Source organism: Callorhinus ursinus, unplaced genomic scaffold (assembly GCF_003265705.2).
Source record: "Callorhinus ursinus isolate GAN/ISIS: 27379988/994484 unplaced genomic scaffold, GSC_fseal_2.0 scaffold14, whole genome shotgun sequence".
Taxonomy (NCBI): Eukaryota; Metazoa; Chordata; class Mammalia; order Carnivora; family Otariidae; genus Callorhinus; species Callorhinus ursinus.
The window spans coordinates 45,156,340-45,175,501 of NW_027397076.1; the positions used below are offsets into that span (position 1 = coordinate 45,156,340).

At 45.1% G+C, this 19,162-nt stretch overlaps 2 protein-coding genes across 3 annotated transcripts; both read right to left on the bottom strand.

The window, feature by feature from the left end:
* Positions 1-81: 81 nt before the first annotated feature.
* Positions 82-11,701, bottom strand: TSFM (Ts translation elongation factor, mitochondrial). The gene is made up of 6 exons (XM_025883348.2): positions 11,578-11,701; positions 11,136-11,309; positions 10,389-10,517; positions 9,106-9,228; positions 2,720-2,807; positions 82-660 (listed from the first exon to the last, which is right to left on the bottom strand). The coding sequence occupies exons 1-6, from the start codon at positions 11,632-11,634 to the stop codon at positions 254-256; spliced, it is 978 nt and encodes a 325-aa protein (XP_025739133.1). The 5' UTR covers positions 11,635-11,701; the 3' UTR covers positions 82-253.
* A 202-nt stretch (positions 11,702-11,903) lies between these two features.
* EEF1AKMT3 (EEF1A lysine methyltransferase 3) lies at positions 11,904-19,159 on the bottom strand. 2 transcript variants are annotated; one of them, XR_012380764.1, is made up of 4 exons: positions 18,800-19,159; positions 18,565-18,676; positions 13,341-13,814; positions 11,904-13,009 (listed from the first exon to the last, which is right to left on the bottom strand). XR_012380764.1 is itself a non-coding variant. In XM_025883048.2 (3 exons), the coding sequence occupies exons 1-3, from the start codon at positions 18,974-18,976 to the stop codon at positions 13,423-13,425; spliced, it is 681 nt and encodes a 226-aa protein (XP_025738833.1). In that variant the 5' UTR covers positions 18,977-19,145; the 3' UTR covers positions 11,904-13,422. The 2 variants fall into 2 exon arrangements, 1 of the variants encoding a protein (XP_025738833.1); XM_025883048.2 differs by having other exon boundaries at positions 11,904-13,814; positions 18,800-19,145.
* Positions 19,160-19,162: the final 3 nt, after the last annotated feature.

Below are 19,162 nucleotides of genomic sequence, written 5' to 3' on the forward strand. Positions count from 1 at the left end.
CCTGCTGTTTTCGACAACTTGACAAATCAGGCACAAAAAAGCTAAACCCAGCATTACACAAACAAGGAAAAGATTCTACTCTTCATTATATAGCAATTTTATTTCATAACTTTACCCACCGAGTCTATCATTTCTTTATAAACGCCAATGAAAAACAACTTCTGGGTTCAAAGAGGCTTAGGAAACAACTTCTTTTCGTAATGATGTCCAGAGCTGAGAAGAAACATTTCTTCTGGGGCCAAGTCTCTGGCACCTATTCAGCTTCTGCTGCCTCTTCGCCTTCCCCACATTCAAACCGCACAAAGTCTACGACAGACACCCCTTGAGGCTGCACATACTGTCCCAATGTGATGGAGGGATCCAGCAAGTATGGCTGGGACAGCATCTTGGTTTCCGCCTCCCCACCAGGCTCATCATCCAAAGAGCCAACAGAGAGAGGGGCCATGCCCACCACATGCTGCCCAAGGCGGCGACCCAGGTCCTCCAGGCCTGCTTTGCGTTCAGATGTCTCGCAGATGACCAGGGCCCCGTACTTCCCCAGCACCAGGTTGTGGAGCGACGGGCTGTGCATCGCTCCATGGACGTAAGAGCCAACGTAGAACCCAGCCGGCACCTTCACCCATGCAGCTCGTTTAAGAGTCATGTTTTCTCCCAGTTTCCCTATAAAAAAGCAAAAACAAGTAACATGCTTCCAGAATATGATGCCTGTGGCAGTACCAAGATATGCATAGAAGTGGCTGAGTCGAAGACAGTCCTCTGCATTTACACTGTGAATATGCTGTAAGATGGAGAGATAACATTTGCTGTTTAAAGAGGAAAACGTATATGGAAGGAGAGGGTAGGGGTGGGAGAAATAAAGAATACCTTTATGGAACACCAACAATGTGCCACACTGGTATTTAAAAACATAGGCTATGGTGTGTCACACAGACCCTGGAGTCAGGTCTCAGTCCTGCCCTTTACTGGCTATATGACCTTAGGCAAGTGACATAAGCCCATTACAAATTTATCAAGCCTTAGTTTCCTCCTCAACAGGGAGATGATGCCACTTAAAATAACCTGAAAGCAGGGTTCTAAGGAGACGTAAATAAAGTAACATGTAAACGCACTTAATTACATTATCTAGCACAAAGCAGCACTCCAATGCTGGCTATCATTACTGTGTTAAATTTAGGCTTAGAAAGCTCAAGCTACCCTCCCCCAAGCTCACACAGCTAATACATGCCAGAGCTGGAAGTAAAACCCACATCTCACTCCAAAGCAATTAAGTGTTTTCTTCCCCTGAAATTACCATCCTTCCCGAAAATCACCATACGTGACACAGACAACTCTTCCTCATCCATTGTAGCAGGAAAAAGTCCACAACTAAAAGCCCCAGAAAACCCCAAACCCCATACCATCAGATAGTTTCAACTTCCTCTCATCAAAAATAAAAATTTTCAGTTTTTTTTTAAAGATCTACTTATTGAAGAGTGAGAGGGAGTGGGAGCAAGAGGAGGGGGAGGGGTAGAGGGAGAAGCAGGCTCCCCGCTGAGCAGGGAGCCCGATCCAGGGCTCGATCCCAGCACCCTGGGATCATGACCTGAGCTGAAGGCAGACACTTAACCCACTGAGCTACCCAACTGCCCACAGAGGTTAATAATCAAAAATAATTCCAGGTTTCCCTGTCTCCTCAGGATGCTACCCTCTCTAACATAATTCCAAATAAGCCAAAAGGTAGGAAAGGGGTTAGGAGACCCCAAAAGGGATCTAGGTAAATATCCCTGCATTAGCCGTAGTTTATATCTAAAAGTCTTAATGGGGGAGAAATCAAAAGAAATCTTAAAACAACTCAAAGCATCTGAACAATAGTTAATTCTCAGAAATTGACAAGGCTGAAACACCCGGTTCTTCCAGAATTTCTTAATAAGTCCCATTCACAGCTGTCTGCCTGGTTTCTCGGCCATGACTCACTAAAACATCATAGATATTTCAAGATAACCTGTTAAAAGCAGAATTGATGCCTTGACTGGAAATGTCAGATGAGCAGTAAATTCCCAGCAAGCTCCAACCCAGCCCTACTCCCCTCCTTCCATCAAGGACATGTGGGAAGAAAGCAAAACTCCCACTAGTTCTGGCACGATGATCCAGATGTGGTTCCTGTGGCCAGTGGTTCTGAAAGAATAAACTTTCACAAATTCAGGATCAGCTTTTTCTAAAAAAAGAGATCAAATTCCTACACATGATGCCCCCAAATATTCCTGGATCCCTTTGTAAAGACGATGAGATGACTTTGAATGTAGTATGTCTCCCACCGTGTACAGAGAGGTAGTCAACCGGAAGAAGTCAAAGGCCATCCCTGCCTAAAGACATGCTTTGTTTGGTCAGCCTGCAGAGTGCAGAAAATGATTTTAATTAGCTGCAAACATCTAAAAACTGAAATTTTTACACACAAAGCTAAATTCTTTTGAAGGAATTTAAAAATTCTGACAACGCTGGGACCCCAAGGTAACAACTGGCTAGAGCTTGGTAACAGTTTCCTTCAGCAGTGTGGGCTTCTCAGGGAGCCTACTGCTCACGTATGTCTAATGCACAACAGAACCCACTTCTCACATTCATATTATCTGACCCTTGTGGGCACATGAGCTTGCAATTCCTGATCTAGGTGTGGAGGAATATCAAAGATAACAGGAGGTCCAGTTCATAATTTCCAGTTCCCACAATCCTTACAAATACTCACCAATTGCTAAGGCTAGCTGATCCTTGAGACAGCCCTCTCTCTCGGGCCCAGCCGGAAGTTCAGAGAGTTCAGAGGAATTCAAGAAGCCCTAAGTGCACAAAAAAACGAACAAATCAGTTCTGTCCTACTTAAATTACCAAGAGACTAGGCAAAAATCGTGTGTTTCTCAAAAAATGATTTAAGACAACTAAGTATAAATGAATGTTTTTGGGTTTTTTAAAAGATTTATTTATTTATTTGAGAGAGAGAGCGCACAAGAGCGAGCGTGCCTGCACAAGGGAGGGGCAAAGGGAGAAGAAGAGACTTTCAAGCAGACTCCCCACTGAACGCAGAACCCAACACGGGGCTCGATCCCAGGACCCCGACACCACGACCTGAGCTGAAACCAAGAGTCAGACACCTAACCCACTGAGCCACCAAGGCGCCCCTAAAGGAATATTTTCATTAAGCCAAAGATGTTACAAATTGATAACAGTTCCATTTTTATAAGTATTTTATTCTATCACTGCACCACACCCAATTCCATCTCAATCCCATCCTCTGGCCTAACTTCTTTTTTTTTTTTTTAAATTATTAACATATAATGTATTATTTGTTTCAGGGGTACAGGTCTGTGATTCATCAGTCTTACACAATACACACCAATGTCCATCACACAGCCACCCCATCCCTCTCATTCCCCCCCCCCACTCCCGCATGGCCTAACTTCTTAAACTGTAGTTTCCAAGAAATCAGGAACAGTATTTTCAAACAATCATAAAACGTTAAAGCTAAAAAACTGGTTGAATAAACCATGGCATAGCCACATAATGGAAAACTATGCAGCTGGGAAAAAGAAAGAACACAAAAGAAAGATCTGTATGAGCTGCTACAGAGTATTTCCAGGTTATATTATTACGTGTAAAAAAAAACAAATTAAAAGAGTAGACATATAGGGGCAACTGCATCGGGCTCCACACTCAGCGGGGAGTCTGCCGGGGATTCTCTCTCTCCTTCTCCCTTTGCCCCTTCCCCCTGCACACGCACACTCTCTCTCAAATAATAAATCTTTAAAAAAAAAAAAAAAGAGTACATGTATATTATACTATCATTTGTGTAAGAAAGAAGCATTTATATAAGTAGGCTATTTTTGCAAAAAAAGACTTAAAGGATACCCCAAACCAACGAAACTGGTTATCTACAGGAGTAGACAAGAATAAGGTAGAAGGGAGAGAAGGAGTGAGGTGTGTGGGTGGGTGGGTGTGTGTGTGGGGGGGTGTGTGTGTGTATTTACAGCTTTAACTTTCAGAATCCTGTTTATGTTTTACATATTCAAAAACAAAATTAGATTAACAAGAATTTGGGGGTAAAACCAAAATTAACTACACAGAAACATAAGACACTAACTGAATTTCAAATGAATAATGTAACTTCACAGAAGGGGGGGAAAAACTAATCCAGTAACTTTCAATACAGTCCTTTGGCCATATAACTTCAATGTAAAGACAAAAAGAACGTCAAAGAAATCTTGAACTCCTTAATAGGTTTGTTATTTGCAGTTGCCAGGTATAGTCACTAAAACAATTTAGTGTGTATTAGAACAATGAGAAAATAAGTAAACACTGGAGTTGCTAAGAGCCAGTGTACTAGCTGTGGGAGAAGGAAGATACAAATATAGAACTGGGGAAGGAAAGGAAGAACCTGGGATGCCTGATTAGAACTGAAACACACACACACACACACTTCCTGCATCTGTCTGCTGAAAGAGCAGAGCACCAATGACATCTCAGTAGAAATAAGCATACCTAATGTCCACATCTTGGTTTCTAAAAACTATTCCCCCATTAAAAATGATCAGGACTCCTTGGAGAAGTGGCTGATTCCACGGGTGGGGCAAAGAAAGTATGACATAGGCCCAGAATATCTTGTTATGCCAAAAAGTAAGGAAATACTCAAAAATAATCAATACACTGCAAAAGGTCAACAAAGCCAGCTTACACTGGTCAAATCCAGGAATAATTTGAACATCAAACTGAATAATGGATTATAAAATGAGTTATAATTTACTGTATAAAATAAGAATCTATGAGTCAATGTCAGTACTAAGTACTAAACATAGAGAAAAGAGAAGTCTCTTACAGTGGAATGCCAACTAATAAAACACACGTAAAAGAAATCATAAGAGTTAGAAAAGTAACCATTATGCAACTCTCATAGTAATATCTGATCCTGACAAGAGCCATCAATGGATGCTAATACTTTCAGGTAAAAGCTTTTTGGGGAACTGGACACTTACACAGTCTCAAAGAATCTCCCATACAGATTACGTGTTAATTACAAAGAGGAACATAATAACTTCACAGTGGAGAAACCTGAAAGATACTACCCTAACCAAGAAGAGACCAAAACTAACATCATCAGGGACGAGAGGGTGACTCGTTGGTTGAGCATCCGACTCGATTCCAGCTCAGGTCACGATCCCAGGGTTGTGGGACTGAGCCCCAGGTTGGGCTCCACGCTCAGTGCAGAGTCTGCTTGAGATTCTCTCTCTCCTTCTCCCTCTGCCCCTCCCCTTAGGCACAAGCTCGTTCTCACTCTCCCTCTCTCTAAAATAAAAAGATAGGGTGCCTGGGTGGCTCAGATGGTTAAGCATCTGCCTTCGGCTCAGGTCATGATCCCAGGGTCCTGGGATCGAGTCCCGCATCAGGCTCCCTACTCCTTGGGAGCCTGCTTCTCCCTCTGCTTCTCTCTCTTTCTCTGTCTCTCATGAATAAAGAAATAAAATCTTTAAAAAAATAAAAAGATAAAATTTTTTAAAAATTAACATCATCAGGGGCACCTGGGTGGCTCAGTTGGTTAAGTGTCTGCCTATGGCTCAGGTCATGATCCTGGGGTCCTGGGATTGAGCCCCAAGTTGGGCACCCTGCTCAGTGAGGAGTCTGCTTCTCCCTCTTCCTCTGCCCCTCTCCCTGTTTGTGTGCTCTCTCTCATGCTTCCTCTCTCAAATAAATAAATAAAATCTTAAAAAAAAATAAAAAAAAACACCATCAATAATGGGACCAACGATCATTACATGCCTCCTGATGTGATATTCTGAGAAAAATACAAGATAATTTAATATTCATACTAAAAACCCATACTCTATGAAGAAACATCAGACAAACCCAAATTAAAGGACAGTCTACAATACTGTTTTCTACTCTTCAAAAATGTCAATGCAGGGCACCTGACTGGCTGAGTCAGAAGAGTATGTAACTCTTGATCTCGGGGCTGTAGGTTCAAGCCCCACCTTGGGTATGGAGATTATTTAAAAATAAAATCTTGGGGCACCTGGGTGGCTCAGTCGGTTGAATGTCTCCCTGCTCAGCGGGGAGTCTGCTTCTCCTTCTCCCTGGGCAGCTCCCCCTGCTTGTGCTCTCTTGCTCTCTCCCCCTCTCTCTCTGTCAAATAAATAAATAAAATCTTTTAAAAATAAATAAATAAGGGCGCCTGGGTGGTTCAGTTGGTTAAGCGACTGCCTTCAGCTCAAGTCATGATCCTGGAGTCCCAGGATCAAGTCCCACATCGGGCTCCCTGCTCAGCAGGGAGTCTGCTTCTCCCTCTGATCCTCTTCCCTCTCGTGCTCTCTCTCTCTCATTCTCTCTCTCAAATAAATAAATTCTTTAAAAAAAAAAATAAAATAGGGGCGCCTGGGTGGCTCAGTTGGTTAAAACCGCTGCCTTCAGCTCAGGCCATGATCCCAGGGTCCTGGGATCGAGCCCCACATCGGGCTCCCTGCTCATGCAGGAAGAAGCCTGCTTCTCCCTCTGCCTGCCGTTCCCCCTGCTCGTGCTCTCTCCCTCTCTCTCTCTCTCTCTGTGTCAAATAAATAAATAAAATCTTTAAAAAAAATAAAAAATAAAATAAAATAAAAATAAAATCTTAAAAAAAAGGTCAATGTAATGAAAGACAGAAAGGCTGAGAAAGAAAGGACACTAAACATACATGACAACTCCAAAAACTAATGATGTAATATATGGTGATTAACATAACAATAAAAAATTAAAAAAAAAACATACATGACAACTAATTGCAACACATGATACTGGACTGGATCCTGGATCAGAAGAAAAAGTGCTAGCTGGCAAAATATGAATATATATCATATATTATAAAAATAAAAATATTATGTAAGTGTTAAAATTCTTGAATGTGATTACTGTACTGTGGTTACACAGGAGAATGTAATTTTTAGGAGACAACCTATTCAAGGGAATAAGGGTCCTGATGTCTGCAACATATTTGCAAAAATTTTTTTTAAATAGTGATGAGACACCTAGCTGGCTCAGTTGGTTGAGCATGCAACTCTTGATCTTGGTGTTGTGAGTTCCAGCCCCACGTTGGGTATAGAGGTTACTTAAAAATAAAGTAAAATAAAATAAAATAGTGATGATAACAATGAGTATAAAAAGTAATAAAGCAAATGTGTCAAAATGTTAACAAATGGTGAATCTAGATGAAAGTACAATGTAGCTTACTGCAGAACACTGGCAACTTTAAGTTTGAATTTTTTTCAAAATAAAAGTTAAAAAAAATTAAAGACCAAAAGAGAAAAAAAATAAATGAAGCTAAAATGAACCAAAATTTCTTGTTACAGATAATGAAAGAGTAAAGTATGTGAATGGCTCAGGGTTACAAATAGAGTTACTAGCAAAGTCAAGATTAGAACTTCTAGGTGTCTATATGTTGGCTAATTGAACATAATAAAAAAATTAAATTAAATTAAAATTTAAAATTAAAAAAAAAACTTCTCGGTGTGTCTGGCGGGCTCAGTTGGTAGAGCATGTGACTCTTAATCCTGGGGTTGTGAGTTTGAGCCCCATGTTGGGAGGAAAGAAAAAGGAAGGAAGGAAGGAAGGAAAAAGATTAGAACTTCTAGTTCAAGGTGTTCATCTACTCAATACAATTCTAAAATATAATCTCCACATGGTTTTCCATATAATGACTATTTAATGGCCAGTAATAATTAATATTTACCACAAGATCTCAAAAGAAAGATAAGTAGGAGAAGAAAGTAGTACTAAACACACACACACACACACACACACACAAAACTACTGTGAGTAGCTGTTTTGTTTTTGCCTTGATAATAAGGATCAATCAAAGGCAGACTGATATAATTCCATCCTGGTCCTCCTATGGACAAGAATATGCTTATTCTCCTAAACTGTGCCTTCTCCAGTATCTGTATTTACAAATCCTTTCCTTAAAAAAAAAAAAAAAAGAAAGAAAGAAAGAAATCCTTCCCTCAGGCCATTCTAGATTTCTGAATACAAAGCTTCACCTGATTGGGGTGCCCAGGTGGCTCAGTCGGTAAGTTTCCAGCTCTTGATTTCAGCTCAGGTCTTTTTTTTTTTTTTTTAAAGATTTTATTTATTTATTTGAGAGAGAGAGAGAATGAGATAGAGCATGAGAGGGGCGAGGGTCAGAGGGAGAAGCAGACTCCCCGCCAAGCAGGGAGCCTGATGCAGGACTCGATCCCAGGACTCCAGGATCATGACCTGAGCCAAAGGCAGTTTCTTAAACAACTGAGCCACCCAGGTGCCCTCAGCTCAGGTCTTGTCAAGAAAGGATCGAGGCCCGCACCGAGGTGCCTCCACCCCAGGGAGTCTGGAGCCCTGCATGGGGCTCCACCCTTGGCAGGGAGTGTGCTTGGGATTCTCTCCCTCGCCCCTCCCCCAAACTCGGGTGCACAGTCTCGCTCTCTAGAATGGACAGGTCTTTAAAAAAAAAAAAAAAAAATGGGGCACCTGGGTGGCTCAGATAGCTAAGCGTCTGCCTTCCACTCAGGTCATGATCCCAGGGTCCTGGGATCAAGTCCCACATCAGGCTCCCAGCTCAGCAGGGAGTCTGCTTCTCCCTCTCCCTCTGCCTCTCTCCCTGCTCATGCTCTCTCTCTGTATCTCTCTGTATCAAATGAATAAATTAAAAAAAAAAAAACTTGAAAGAAAAGCTTCACGTGATTTGATAGACTCTACCCCAGTGCCATTCGTTCATTCATTCACTCAACAGATTTTATAAGCCCCAACCAAATGCTGGCCCCATTCCTCTTTCACCAGAGACACAGTGGTGAAAAGACAAATTCTCTGCCTCACGAAGCTCACATTCTATTGGGGAAGACAAACAACATACAAACAAGTAAAAACATAATAGATATAGAATATTATAACAAAAATTTTTCAATGAAGCAAAATAAAGGGATAGAGCAACAGGAAGGATACTCCTCTCCAAAGAGATAACATTTACACAGGGACATGAAGTAAGGGAGTGAGACATGAGAATGTCTGAAAAAAACGGGAACAGCAAAGACCCTAAGAAAGGGGTGTGTGTGTAAATCCAGCATATTGACAGACAATCCCAAAACTCACTTTACTGTATGTAGAGAGTTGATCCTTTAGGTTCTGACAATGCAACAGGGTCCCCAGGGCGACTTGCTGGACCAACTGCTGAAATTTTAAATTTCTGGAAACAAAATCTGTCTCACAGTTTACCTGGTAGGAACAAATTGATATTGTTGTATAAGCTATTTACAGACAGTCTGCAAAAGTGCCTTAAAATTGAAGAGTAAACCAAGGTACTGCAAAACAGGCTGCAGACTCAACAAAACAGAAATAAGTGACCCTAGAATTTTAAGGCTTCAATCCCTCTCCTAGTTAGAGGCCAGAAACTGAATGCAGTGATTCCTGCTCTGCCAATGAGTTAGCAATGACCCGCATGTTCAAAAGATGGTTCCATAATGTCCCCAAAGGACTCACTACACTTCACCACTTGCCTGTGGCTGCAGGCCATCATCACCTCATTCGCCAGCCTCCTCCAACACCAAACCACTTTTGCTATCAGTATGCTTATCTCCTTTTCTCACTCTAAACTAATCCACACCTGATTCTTCACCAGTTGAGGCCCCTAAACCTCCTCTGAAACAGCTATATGCTATCCATCAACTAATTAATGTAACTCCTAGCTTTAAAATGTAACTGTTCCAGGAAACAATCAGTGGCAAGGTATAAGGCTGCAGGACTCACATTTAGAAGTACAGGTTTGCCCCACTATCTGAAAGTAGTGTTCCTATGAAACCTTTTGTAAGCCAAAATGGCATAAAGCAAAAAATCAATTACCATTAATTCATATGGACATGGATGCACAAAATAAGACCTAGAGCACAGATGCTCACAAAGTTCAAAGCTATGGCGGCTTGATGCTGAGTGTAGTTTGTGGGGGGCAGGGGGGTAGTCTGGCGGGGCAACTCTTACTGCTGGGGTGCCCCCTGCCTCTATAAGGACTCAGTACAAAACCAACACTGAATGCTATTTGCCTTTTTTCATAAAAGTGAAAGTACTCTTTGAATTTCTTTTGGTTAACAAAAAACAAAAACAGGTACAAAGAACCTTTTGTAAAAGCAAAGTGTATAACTGGAACTTTCGAAAAGGGGGGGATATCTGTAATCTTTTTGACTTCTAGACATTTAATCGTCAACACACCTGTGTATTTCTATACATAAGTGAATTTACAATAACTGTGGTCTCACCAGTTCAATTCTAACAACCTTTTGTGGTTCTCAAACACCTCTTCTTGAAGGATGCAAAGGGTCTACCAAAAAGCTTTCCACCCAAGGGGCAGCTGTTCCTGGTCATCTAGAATTCCAACAACTCACCTCTACTAACACAGTTGTGTTTCCATCCTGAAGCAGCCCAATCAGACCTTCTTTAGTCTTCCTGCCATGGAGTTTGGCAGCTCTGCTCCAGCCTTCCTTCTGGGCCTGTTTGTGGAGCCAGCTCTCTGCCTATAAATTAAAAATAGGGCAGATGACAAAGTCATAGAATTTAGAACTGAACGGAGCTCTAAAATATGTTCAGGTTCCCTAAGTCTTTCTGCTCTTCAGTCCTATAATGGAAACTAAAGCAATCTATCGATTACTGGCAGCCTACCACTGAATGCCAAAAATCAGGCATTGTGCCTGGTGCTTTGGATAAATTTAATCTTCACAACAACCCTATGGAGCAGACAGTAGTATTTTTATTATACGGACCAGAACAATGCAACTCTGAAAGATTAAGGTATCCAAGATCACAGGGTTAGAGTGAGGGCACCACAGTTTTGAGTCCTGGTCCGTCTAACTCCCAAAGCCCACACAAGCCCTTTGGGCTCCAAGCAGCAGGAAACAGCATGTGGTGCCTGGAATAAAGTTTGTTAACCATGGGATCCTGAGTTAACGGCTTCCGGAATCAAAACACAGTCAAAGGGTGAGATTGTCACTTAAGTCAGAATCCTATCTGCAGTTCTGCAGTTATGGGTCCCTGCGCAGCAGGTCTAATTTACTGCGCCCCAGCAGCACCTCCCTGAGAGACTGAGGTCGAGCCCTAGTGCCCCGCCCTGCTCCCCTCGCCCTCCTCCCCCACACCTGTTTGAGATCCCCGCCACAAGTCTCCAGAGCTTTCTTGCAGTTTACAAAGGAGTAGCCTGTTTTTCGCCGTAGCTTCATGAGGAGCTCCTTGCTGGAGGCCGAGGAAGAGAGCCGGGGCCCAGTGTGAAATGTGTGCCACGGCTGAGGCGCCTGAAGCAGAAGGGGTCCCGCCTGCAGAGGTAAGAAGAAAGGGATGAGAAGCAGGAAGCAGCCAGGAGCTCCGGGGGCTGCAGAGCACGTCGAGACACTGGGTCTCCGAGGCTGGGAGAAGGCAGCCAACGGCGGGGGGCGGGGGGGGGGGGGTTGGACCGCGCAGAGAAAAGGAGCGGGGAAGGGTGGGATGGCGTCGAACGGGGGACGGAGGAAGGGAAGGCAGCGTTCCGAGTGCACAGATCTGCAAGGAAGGCGGAGCGGCGGGGGGAGGACCCAGAACCCTCACCGGGCAGCTCCCGGCCCACGCGGCCAGGTAGAGGCGCAACGACCGCAGCAGCGACATCTCTCTGGCCCCAGAGGACACTGTCGCCGGCCGGCGCACCAGTGAGGCCACAGGCCTACGGCGCGGCGGCAGGGCCAAACCTCTCCAACCGCAACGCGCCAAGCGAGGACGGCGCCACCTGCTGGCCGGGGTGGGCACACTCGCTGCTTCTACTTCGCTTTCGGAGATTGTATTTCACAAGGGAATTACCCCCCCAACCCCCGCCGTAGGTAAAATAACAGAAACCATGAGACATAGTTGTCGCAAAATAACAATTCGAGACATGTGGCAACATTTTATGTTTCTTTATTTCCGTTCATCTTTCATAGTCATCCATTTAGGACTCATGACAAACTTGTGAGGTGGGGGGGGGTGAGAAAATTGGCCAAGGGCACCTGGGGAAGTAGGGGTGGAGTCCTTTCAACAAACCCTGTAAATATTTGTTGAGTGGGCCAAGTATTTACTGAACATCTACTGTATGCCAGGAACTGTGATAGGCTTCAGGGAATTAGAGAAGAGTAAACCACAGCCCTACCCTCCAAGGTAATCTAATGGTGAGAAAATAGGGAACAGACAAGTGACCACACAAGACAAGGTAAGTCCCATAAGATGAACAAACAGTGAAAGGGTCTCCAGGGAGAAAGAAATCACAACCAAACAGGAGGCTCCGTAAAAGCTTTTTTCAGGAAAGAGGCAAAAAGTAATAAAGATTTTGACAGGTAGAAATAGCCCTTCCAGGCAGGGAATCACCAAAAAGAATGAAGAAAACAAGGATTTGGGTGTAGAAATAGGGAACAAAGAGTAGACATTTGGAATTTGTCCAGAGGTTGCAATACATGTAGGAAACCAGTTGAAAATGAAATAGAAGGGTAATTTGGGATCACACAGGATAGACTGAGAACCAAGCCAAGGAGCTTACTCTTGCTGTAAGCATCAGAAGCTCATCAGAGCTGATTTGGGAAGATCAAAAAGAGTTTGATAAGTGGCTTCAAAGGGAGAGAATGGAGGCCAGGAGTCCAGAGGAGGTGATATGTGGCCCAAGGAGTAAAAGAGAGCCCCAAGCAGAGGTAGCGCAGTGGGAAGAGAAAAAGGTGAAGACAAAACACGTTAGCAAGGAAGGACAGGGCTTGGAAACCTAAGGAAAACTCAAAGGTGAGAAGAACCCAGTACTTAGTGATCACGGTTCCAGCTCCAAAAAGGCAGAAGAAGCTGTAGTCCAAAGGACAGCTCTGCTGCCTATCCCCAGCATCAGGGCAGGCAGGACTTGGCCCAGTTAGAGCCATGGTCCCACCAGACTCTGTCTCCAGAAGCAAGAAGTGTGCAGTCTGAGGTTTCTTCCTTCCTAGGCCCCCAGCAAAAGCATGAGTTCATTGGATGCAGAGATGATCTTCTTTCCCTTTAAAAAAAAATTCCATTCGAATCTGGCAGGGGGAAAAAAAGTCCATTCTGTATAAAAAAAAACAACAGCAGGACTAGAAGGGTTCAGGGACGGTCTCTCTGCAGCCACTGATCTCACTTCCCATTTGCCTCCCCCACCCCTAAAAATCCTGGACACCTTCCTCGTTTTGTCCTCTGAGAACAGGAACTGGGAACTCTCTTTGTGCTCTAACCCAGTGCTATTAGGGCTCTAAGATTCCTAGCAAGCAGGCACCTCTCGGCATCAGCCCAAGAGTATCTGGGGCAACAAAGAGGGAAGGAGGAAAGAGAGAAGCAAGGGAAACCCATACTTTTCTTCCTCGTGTTTATGGCTTTGGAGATACAGCAGTTCCTTTCTTAGGACAAGGGGTTCAGAGGAGCAGAAGGGTAATGTCAAGCAGGTCTTGGTTCCCTGTGCCTGGCCCTATAGATGTTGACATTCTCATCCTCATCCCGCTGGGCCAGCTCCAGTTGGAAATGCTGGGGCAGGAGGTGCTGAAAGAAGCTCTCTGTCCCGTGCTCCTCTCTCATCTTGGAGGCCAGATAGATGGTGCCATGGGGCCCGCACAGGTGTTGGAGAGTGCCCAGCAGCAGTGGGAAGGTGGGCTCCAAGTACACGATATCAGCCCCCAGCACCAGGTCATAGTCTCCAGGGAAGACATGCTGGTCAATCCCCCAGGACAAGGCGCGGACCTGGGCCTGGCCTCCAGCTGGCACATTGGCCTGGACGTTGCCCTGGATCTGCTCTAGGGCCAGGGGCAGGTCAGTGATGGTAACATCCCCCCCTGAGAGAGAGGAAGGAGGAGAAATGCAAGTCAGACCGACCAACCAAGGAGTCTCGGCTCCTACAGAGGACGGTGTTTTGACAGCCCAGAGTGTGCACTTCGGCTTTTAGTACCCTAACCTCCGTCTCGCCCCCTGCCATGCTCGTTACTCCACATTTTACAACATCAACGTTGTCTCGGAGTTAATCTTCAACCTCTCTGCCCAACACACAACTGTCAGGTGTCAGCAGAAGCCTGGGCAGGACTAAGCTGGAGAGAGACTATGTATGTATCCAGCCCCTACTTACCCAAACCCAACTTCATGGGTCTGGAAAGCTTCCCAGAAGACGTGGCCTCAGCGAGCCTTAAAGGACAAGTAGGAGTTAGTTAGGTGGAGCTTTCCAAGCAGAGAACAAAAAGTTCAAGGCCTGGGGGCGAGAGCAATGCATATTCAAGGAAGGATGAACCTTAGGGGATGTGGAAGGAAGGAGAAAAGAATCAAGACCTGAGGATAATGATGACATGCTAAAGAGACTCAGGCTTGATCCTGACGGTGGTATGTTTTATAGGTAGAAGCAGAGAGTGAAGATAATCAGATTAGCACCTCAGAAAGCTGCATTCATGCAAGAAATATATGTACTGAGCCCCTACTAAGTTCTGGCAGCACAGTGGTGAGCAAGATAAAACCTCAGCCTTCCTTGAGTTTTATTAGAGAGGTAGAGACACACTAGGTACTGTAAAACTAATCATGATCATGACGACTGTTACAGACACAGAAAGTATTAAGAATTCATTCATTCATTAATATTTATTATGTGTCTCTATGCCAGGTGCTGAGAATATAGCAGTGAACCACTCAGATAAGAATCCCTCCCCTCATAGGGATTACAGTCTAGTGGCAAAAAATGGGCAACAAACAAATCAAAGAAAATACACTGTACATCAGATACTATGGTGAAGCATTAAGCAGAGAAGGGGGTAAGAATTTCACTTCAAGGATGGGGCAGGGAATGTAATTTTAAATTGAGTCGTTAGGAAAAACCTCACTCAACAGATTATGTTTGGGCAAAGACCTGAAGGAAATGATGGAGCAAACCATGTGGACCTCTCAGGCTAAATGTACCAAATAAGGGACTAACAAGTGCAAAGACCTTGAGGCAGGAGAGTGTCAGCAGGTCTGAGAAAGAGCAGGAAGACCAGTGGCTGGAGCAGAGTCTGCTGGAGAGGCTCTCTCTCCCTCTCCCTCTGCCCCTCCCCCCGCTCTCTAAAATAAATAAACCAACAAATAAAAATCTTTGAAATAAACAAATGAATAAAAGGATCACTCTGACTGCTGTGATGAGAAAGGACAGCAGAGGGGCAAGGTCAAAAGCAAAGAGACCAGTTAGGAGGCAGCTAGAGTGACCCAGGTGAGACGTGATGCTCATTTGAACCAAGGCATTAGCCACATCTAAGAAGTGCTCAGATCCTGAATGATTCTGAAGGTACAGTCAACAGGATTTGCTGAGAGACTGGACACACAAAACTAGAGAAGGAGGATGTTTGACCCGACTAACTAGAAGACCGAATTGCTATTTACTCAGCGGAGAAGGCTGTAGGAGGGGCAGGACTGGGCAGGAAGATCATGAGTTTCTGTCTAAGTGTGAGATGCCCATCAGACAATCACATGAAGATATCGGGTAGGTAGGACGTTCCACAAACAAATCTGGAGATGGAAATGGGAGTTATAGGGTCATGAGCACAGAAAGGGCATTTAAAGCCATGAGGTGATGGGATTGCTGGGGAGTGTAGACAGAAAAGGGAAGGGGTCAAAGGACTACTCCTGAGCTCTGGGGCACTCAAACTTCTAGTTGTCAAGAGGAAAAGGAACCAACAAAGGAGACTGGAAAAGAGTGCCAGTGAGGTGGGCAGAAAGCAGAAGTGTGGTACCCTGGAAATGAAAGGAAGCATGTCAAGGAGGAGGGAGAGTCAAATGCTGCAAAGGCAAGTCAAGTGGGCTCATCACCGACTCCTGTACTTACCAACATGGAGTTGGAAATGAAGCTCACCACCTTGACTGCTGCGACTGGGGGCAGGAATGTGGAATGGACTGAGGGAAGAAGAGTAAGAGAGGTACTACAGACGAAGAGGATTAACTCTTTTGAGTTTTGTTGTAATGCAGAACAGAGAAATGGGGTGGTAACTAAAAGAATATGTAGGACAACAGTTTTTCCTAAGAGCAAATAGAGCATATTTATAGATGTATATAGGGGTATGTGTGTCTATTCAGAATGTTCCAGAGAAAAGGAAAAACTGATAACGCAGGAGGGACTGGGGATGGGGAGGAGGTTTGCTGCAACAATGTCTTTGAGTAGATGAGAAGGTTCAGGGTCTTGTGACAAATGGAGGGCTTGACCTTAGCTAGGGGCACAGAGTGTTTATCCATGGTAACAGGAGAGAAGGCAACACTTAAAATAGACACGGGCGGTTAGGTGAGTAAACATTGTGATAGGAACATGTGAACATGTTCTATAAGAAAAGAGAAGCAATCAGAAGAGATGGGCAACAAAGTCATCAGTTGAGGGTGAAGACAGGAGGAGGCACGTAGAGGTTTGAAGGGCAAGAAGGTAAGAAACAGATGTTTGGGAGAGCAGAAGAATACGTGGACAAGGGAAGTGTAATAGACTAGCTGGGCAGCAGTTAAGGACTTGCCTAAGGTTAGTAACGACAAAATCAAAAAGAAACCGGTCAGCACGGTTGTATAGATACTAGGAGGGCCTAAACTAACCTGGAGGTGGGGATATCAAAGAGGCCTTCCCTTGGAAGTGATGTTTGAGCTGAGCACTAAAGGATGCATATGAATTAACCAGGCGGTCCAAGGATTCCAGGCACAGAGTACAGTCTGTATGACGACTCCACGGATGGGAACATCAAGACAGACTTGAGGCCCTGAGAGACGGGTAACAGACAACACGAGGAGCACAAGGGAGGGAGAGGCACAGAAAGAAGCCAGAGAGGGAGGCAGGACCTTGGAGGCCATGCTAAAGGTATTGGTTTGGTCTTGAAAGAACAAGAAGTCATTGAAAGATGGGAGTGAGAGGTGATTACAGCTGCATCTTGAAAAGATCACTCTGCTGGGTAGAGTGGGCAGAGGTCTAGGTGGGGGCAAAGAGTAAAGCAGAAAGACAAGTTGGCCTAAATGCAGCAGTGCAGGCAAGCGACCGTGGTGGCATGGACTGGGGAGCCATCAGTGTCGATGGAGAAACGTGACATTCGAGAGATTTTTAGAAGATAAAATCAGTAGGACTTGAGTAATGGCTATGGGGGTGAGAAAAAGGGGCATGTCAAAGGTGATATCTAGGTTTCCCACTGGGTGGATGATAGTTTGATTCACTGAGATGGGGAAGCCTGAAGGAGAAACAGCCTGTGTGCAGGAAGAACACAAGATCTAGTTCCAGCATGCTCACCTTCCCATGGGAAAGCTTGAAGACACTTGTGAAAACCCAAGGAAGAAACAACAGTGGCCTGAACTGGAGATGGTAGGAAGAGGAGCAGACAATTGGGGAAATATTAAGGACCTAGGACCCACAGATCTGACTGACTGCCGGGATGTGAGCGGGAGAAGGCCAGGGACAAGATGACAGCCAGATTTCTTACTTGGCAGCTGGAAAGGCGGCAAAGGAGGAGAAGCCAGTCTTTGAGCAAAAGGAAGTAGGTGCTCCCATCCATATTACACACTTTTCTCCCATTTTAGCATAACCGCACACCTCTTCTCCGCTCTTCCTTCATGGAAAATTGCTTTTAACACTCCCTTGGTTCTTTGTGAGCCTGCTGCGTTTGCACTGTTCACCTTCTCATCTGACAGTGCTTCTCTCTGAAGTCCCAGGGAGTCAAGGAAGACATAGCCAGAGCATGTCCACTTGCTCTGTGCATACATCGGCATAATTCCCCCACCTTCCCCACAAGACCATAAGCTCCTCGGAAACAGGAGAGCTGTCTCACTCACTGTTGTATCCCAGTACCTGGCACGATAGAAGACTCCAAATAGATATTGACTGAATGAATACAAGAATGAATGCCTGCCTCTGGGAAGACTTCCCTGAATGTGACCTAGTTGTGTTCCCGATAACAAAGACATTGGCATTACTAGGGAGATGACATCATAAGTGTTTTAAATGAATGTTTTGGATGTGAGGTTGTGCCTGCCCATTAGATCATAAATTGAGGAACTGTTTCCTTTGTAGTTTTGGATCCTTGACAAAAGTGAAGCAAAATTTTCCTTACTTTTTCCTTTCCCAAGTCTGCGATGCCTAATTCCTACCCCACTTGCCCCACAAAAAACACCCTAACCCTCGAGAATTCATCTTTATTTCTCCCAAGTAGTCAAAACCTTAAAAATCTAATATCTATTCATAATAAAGTTATAAAGCACTCCTCAGGTTTAATACATGCAGATTGCTCCCCCTACAGAATGCCCCCAAAGATGAATTTTGACAAAATACCATGTCGAAAGCAAAGGTGGTTTTAAGTGACAGCATTATTCATGAAATCACAAAGCGCAAAAGGGTAAAAAAAAACTCCTACTAAGGCCTGCCCGGTTTTTATTTCCTGCCCCCAAATCAACCACTCTGGGTGTTTTCTCTGGCACACAGAAAGGGCACACACACGCACACAGTTTGTTAAAAAGAGACTGGTCTGGTCGCAAATCACTCCCCTCTCCCAAGAATCCAGGGAGTGACAATTTCTCCACCACCCAGCCCCCCCGCCCATTCCCGCCACAAAGATCACGCACCCTGCAGCGCGGCCAAGATCCCCACGATGCCCGTCCCTGCGCCTAGTTCAATCACTTTCTTGCCTCGGAAATCCACATTTTGACTTTCAAAATAGTTGCACAGGCTCAGAGCCTACGGAGGAAAAAGAGGGAAGAGAGAGAAAAAGACTGTCGCGGGGATGTTTCCATATGGAAGAGGGAGAGTCCGGGGTCCGGACCTCCCGGGGACTCTCGCCCAGAGCCGCCCACTCCTCACCGCGTCCCACACGCGCGCCGCCACCCCAAGGCGGGACCCGAAGTTCTGTGTGATGCTCAGCACGTGCCCACAGAAACAGAACCGGCTCCTCTCCGAGTAAGAGTCCGCGAAGAGCCCGACTTCCCGCGGGAACACGGATTCGGGCTCTGATTCACGATCTGGGCAGGGGTCCGCCATCTGGCTGAGAGCGCGCGCGGACCCCGCGGCCAGCGCTGGTATCCCGGATCTAGGACCCGGTCGGGGTGGGGGGCCGCGGGTCGTCCCGGCTTCTGCGTGGCACCGAGCCCCGCCTCTCCGAGTTTGCCCTCCTCCCTTCAGTTTGACTTCCTGGAGGTGGGATGAGGAGCTGCCCCTCCCGCTCCG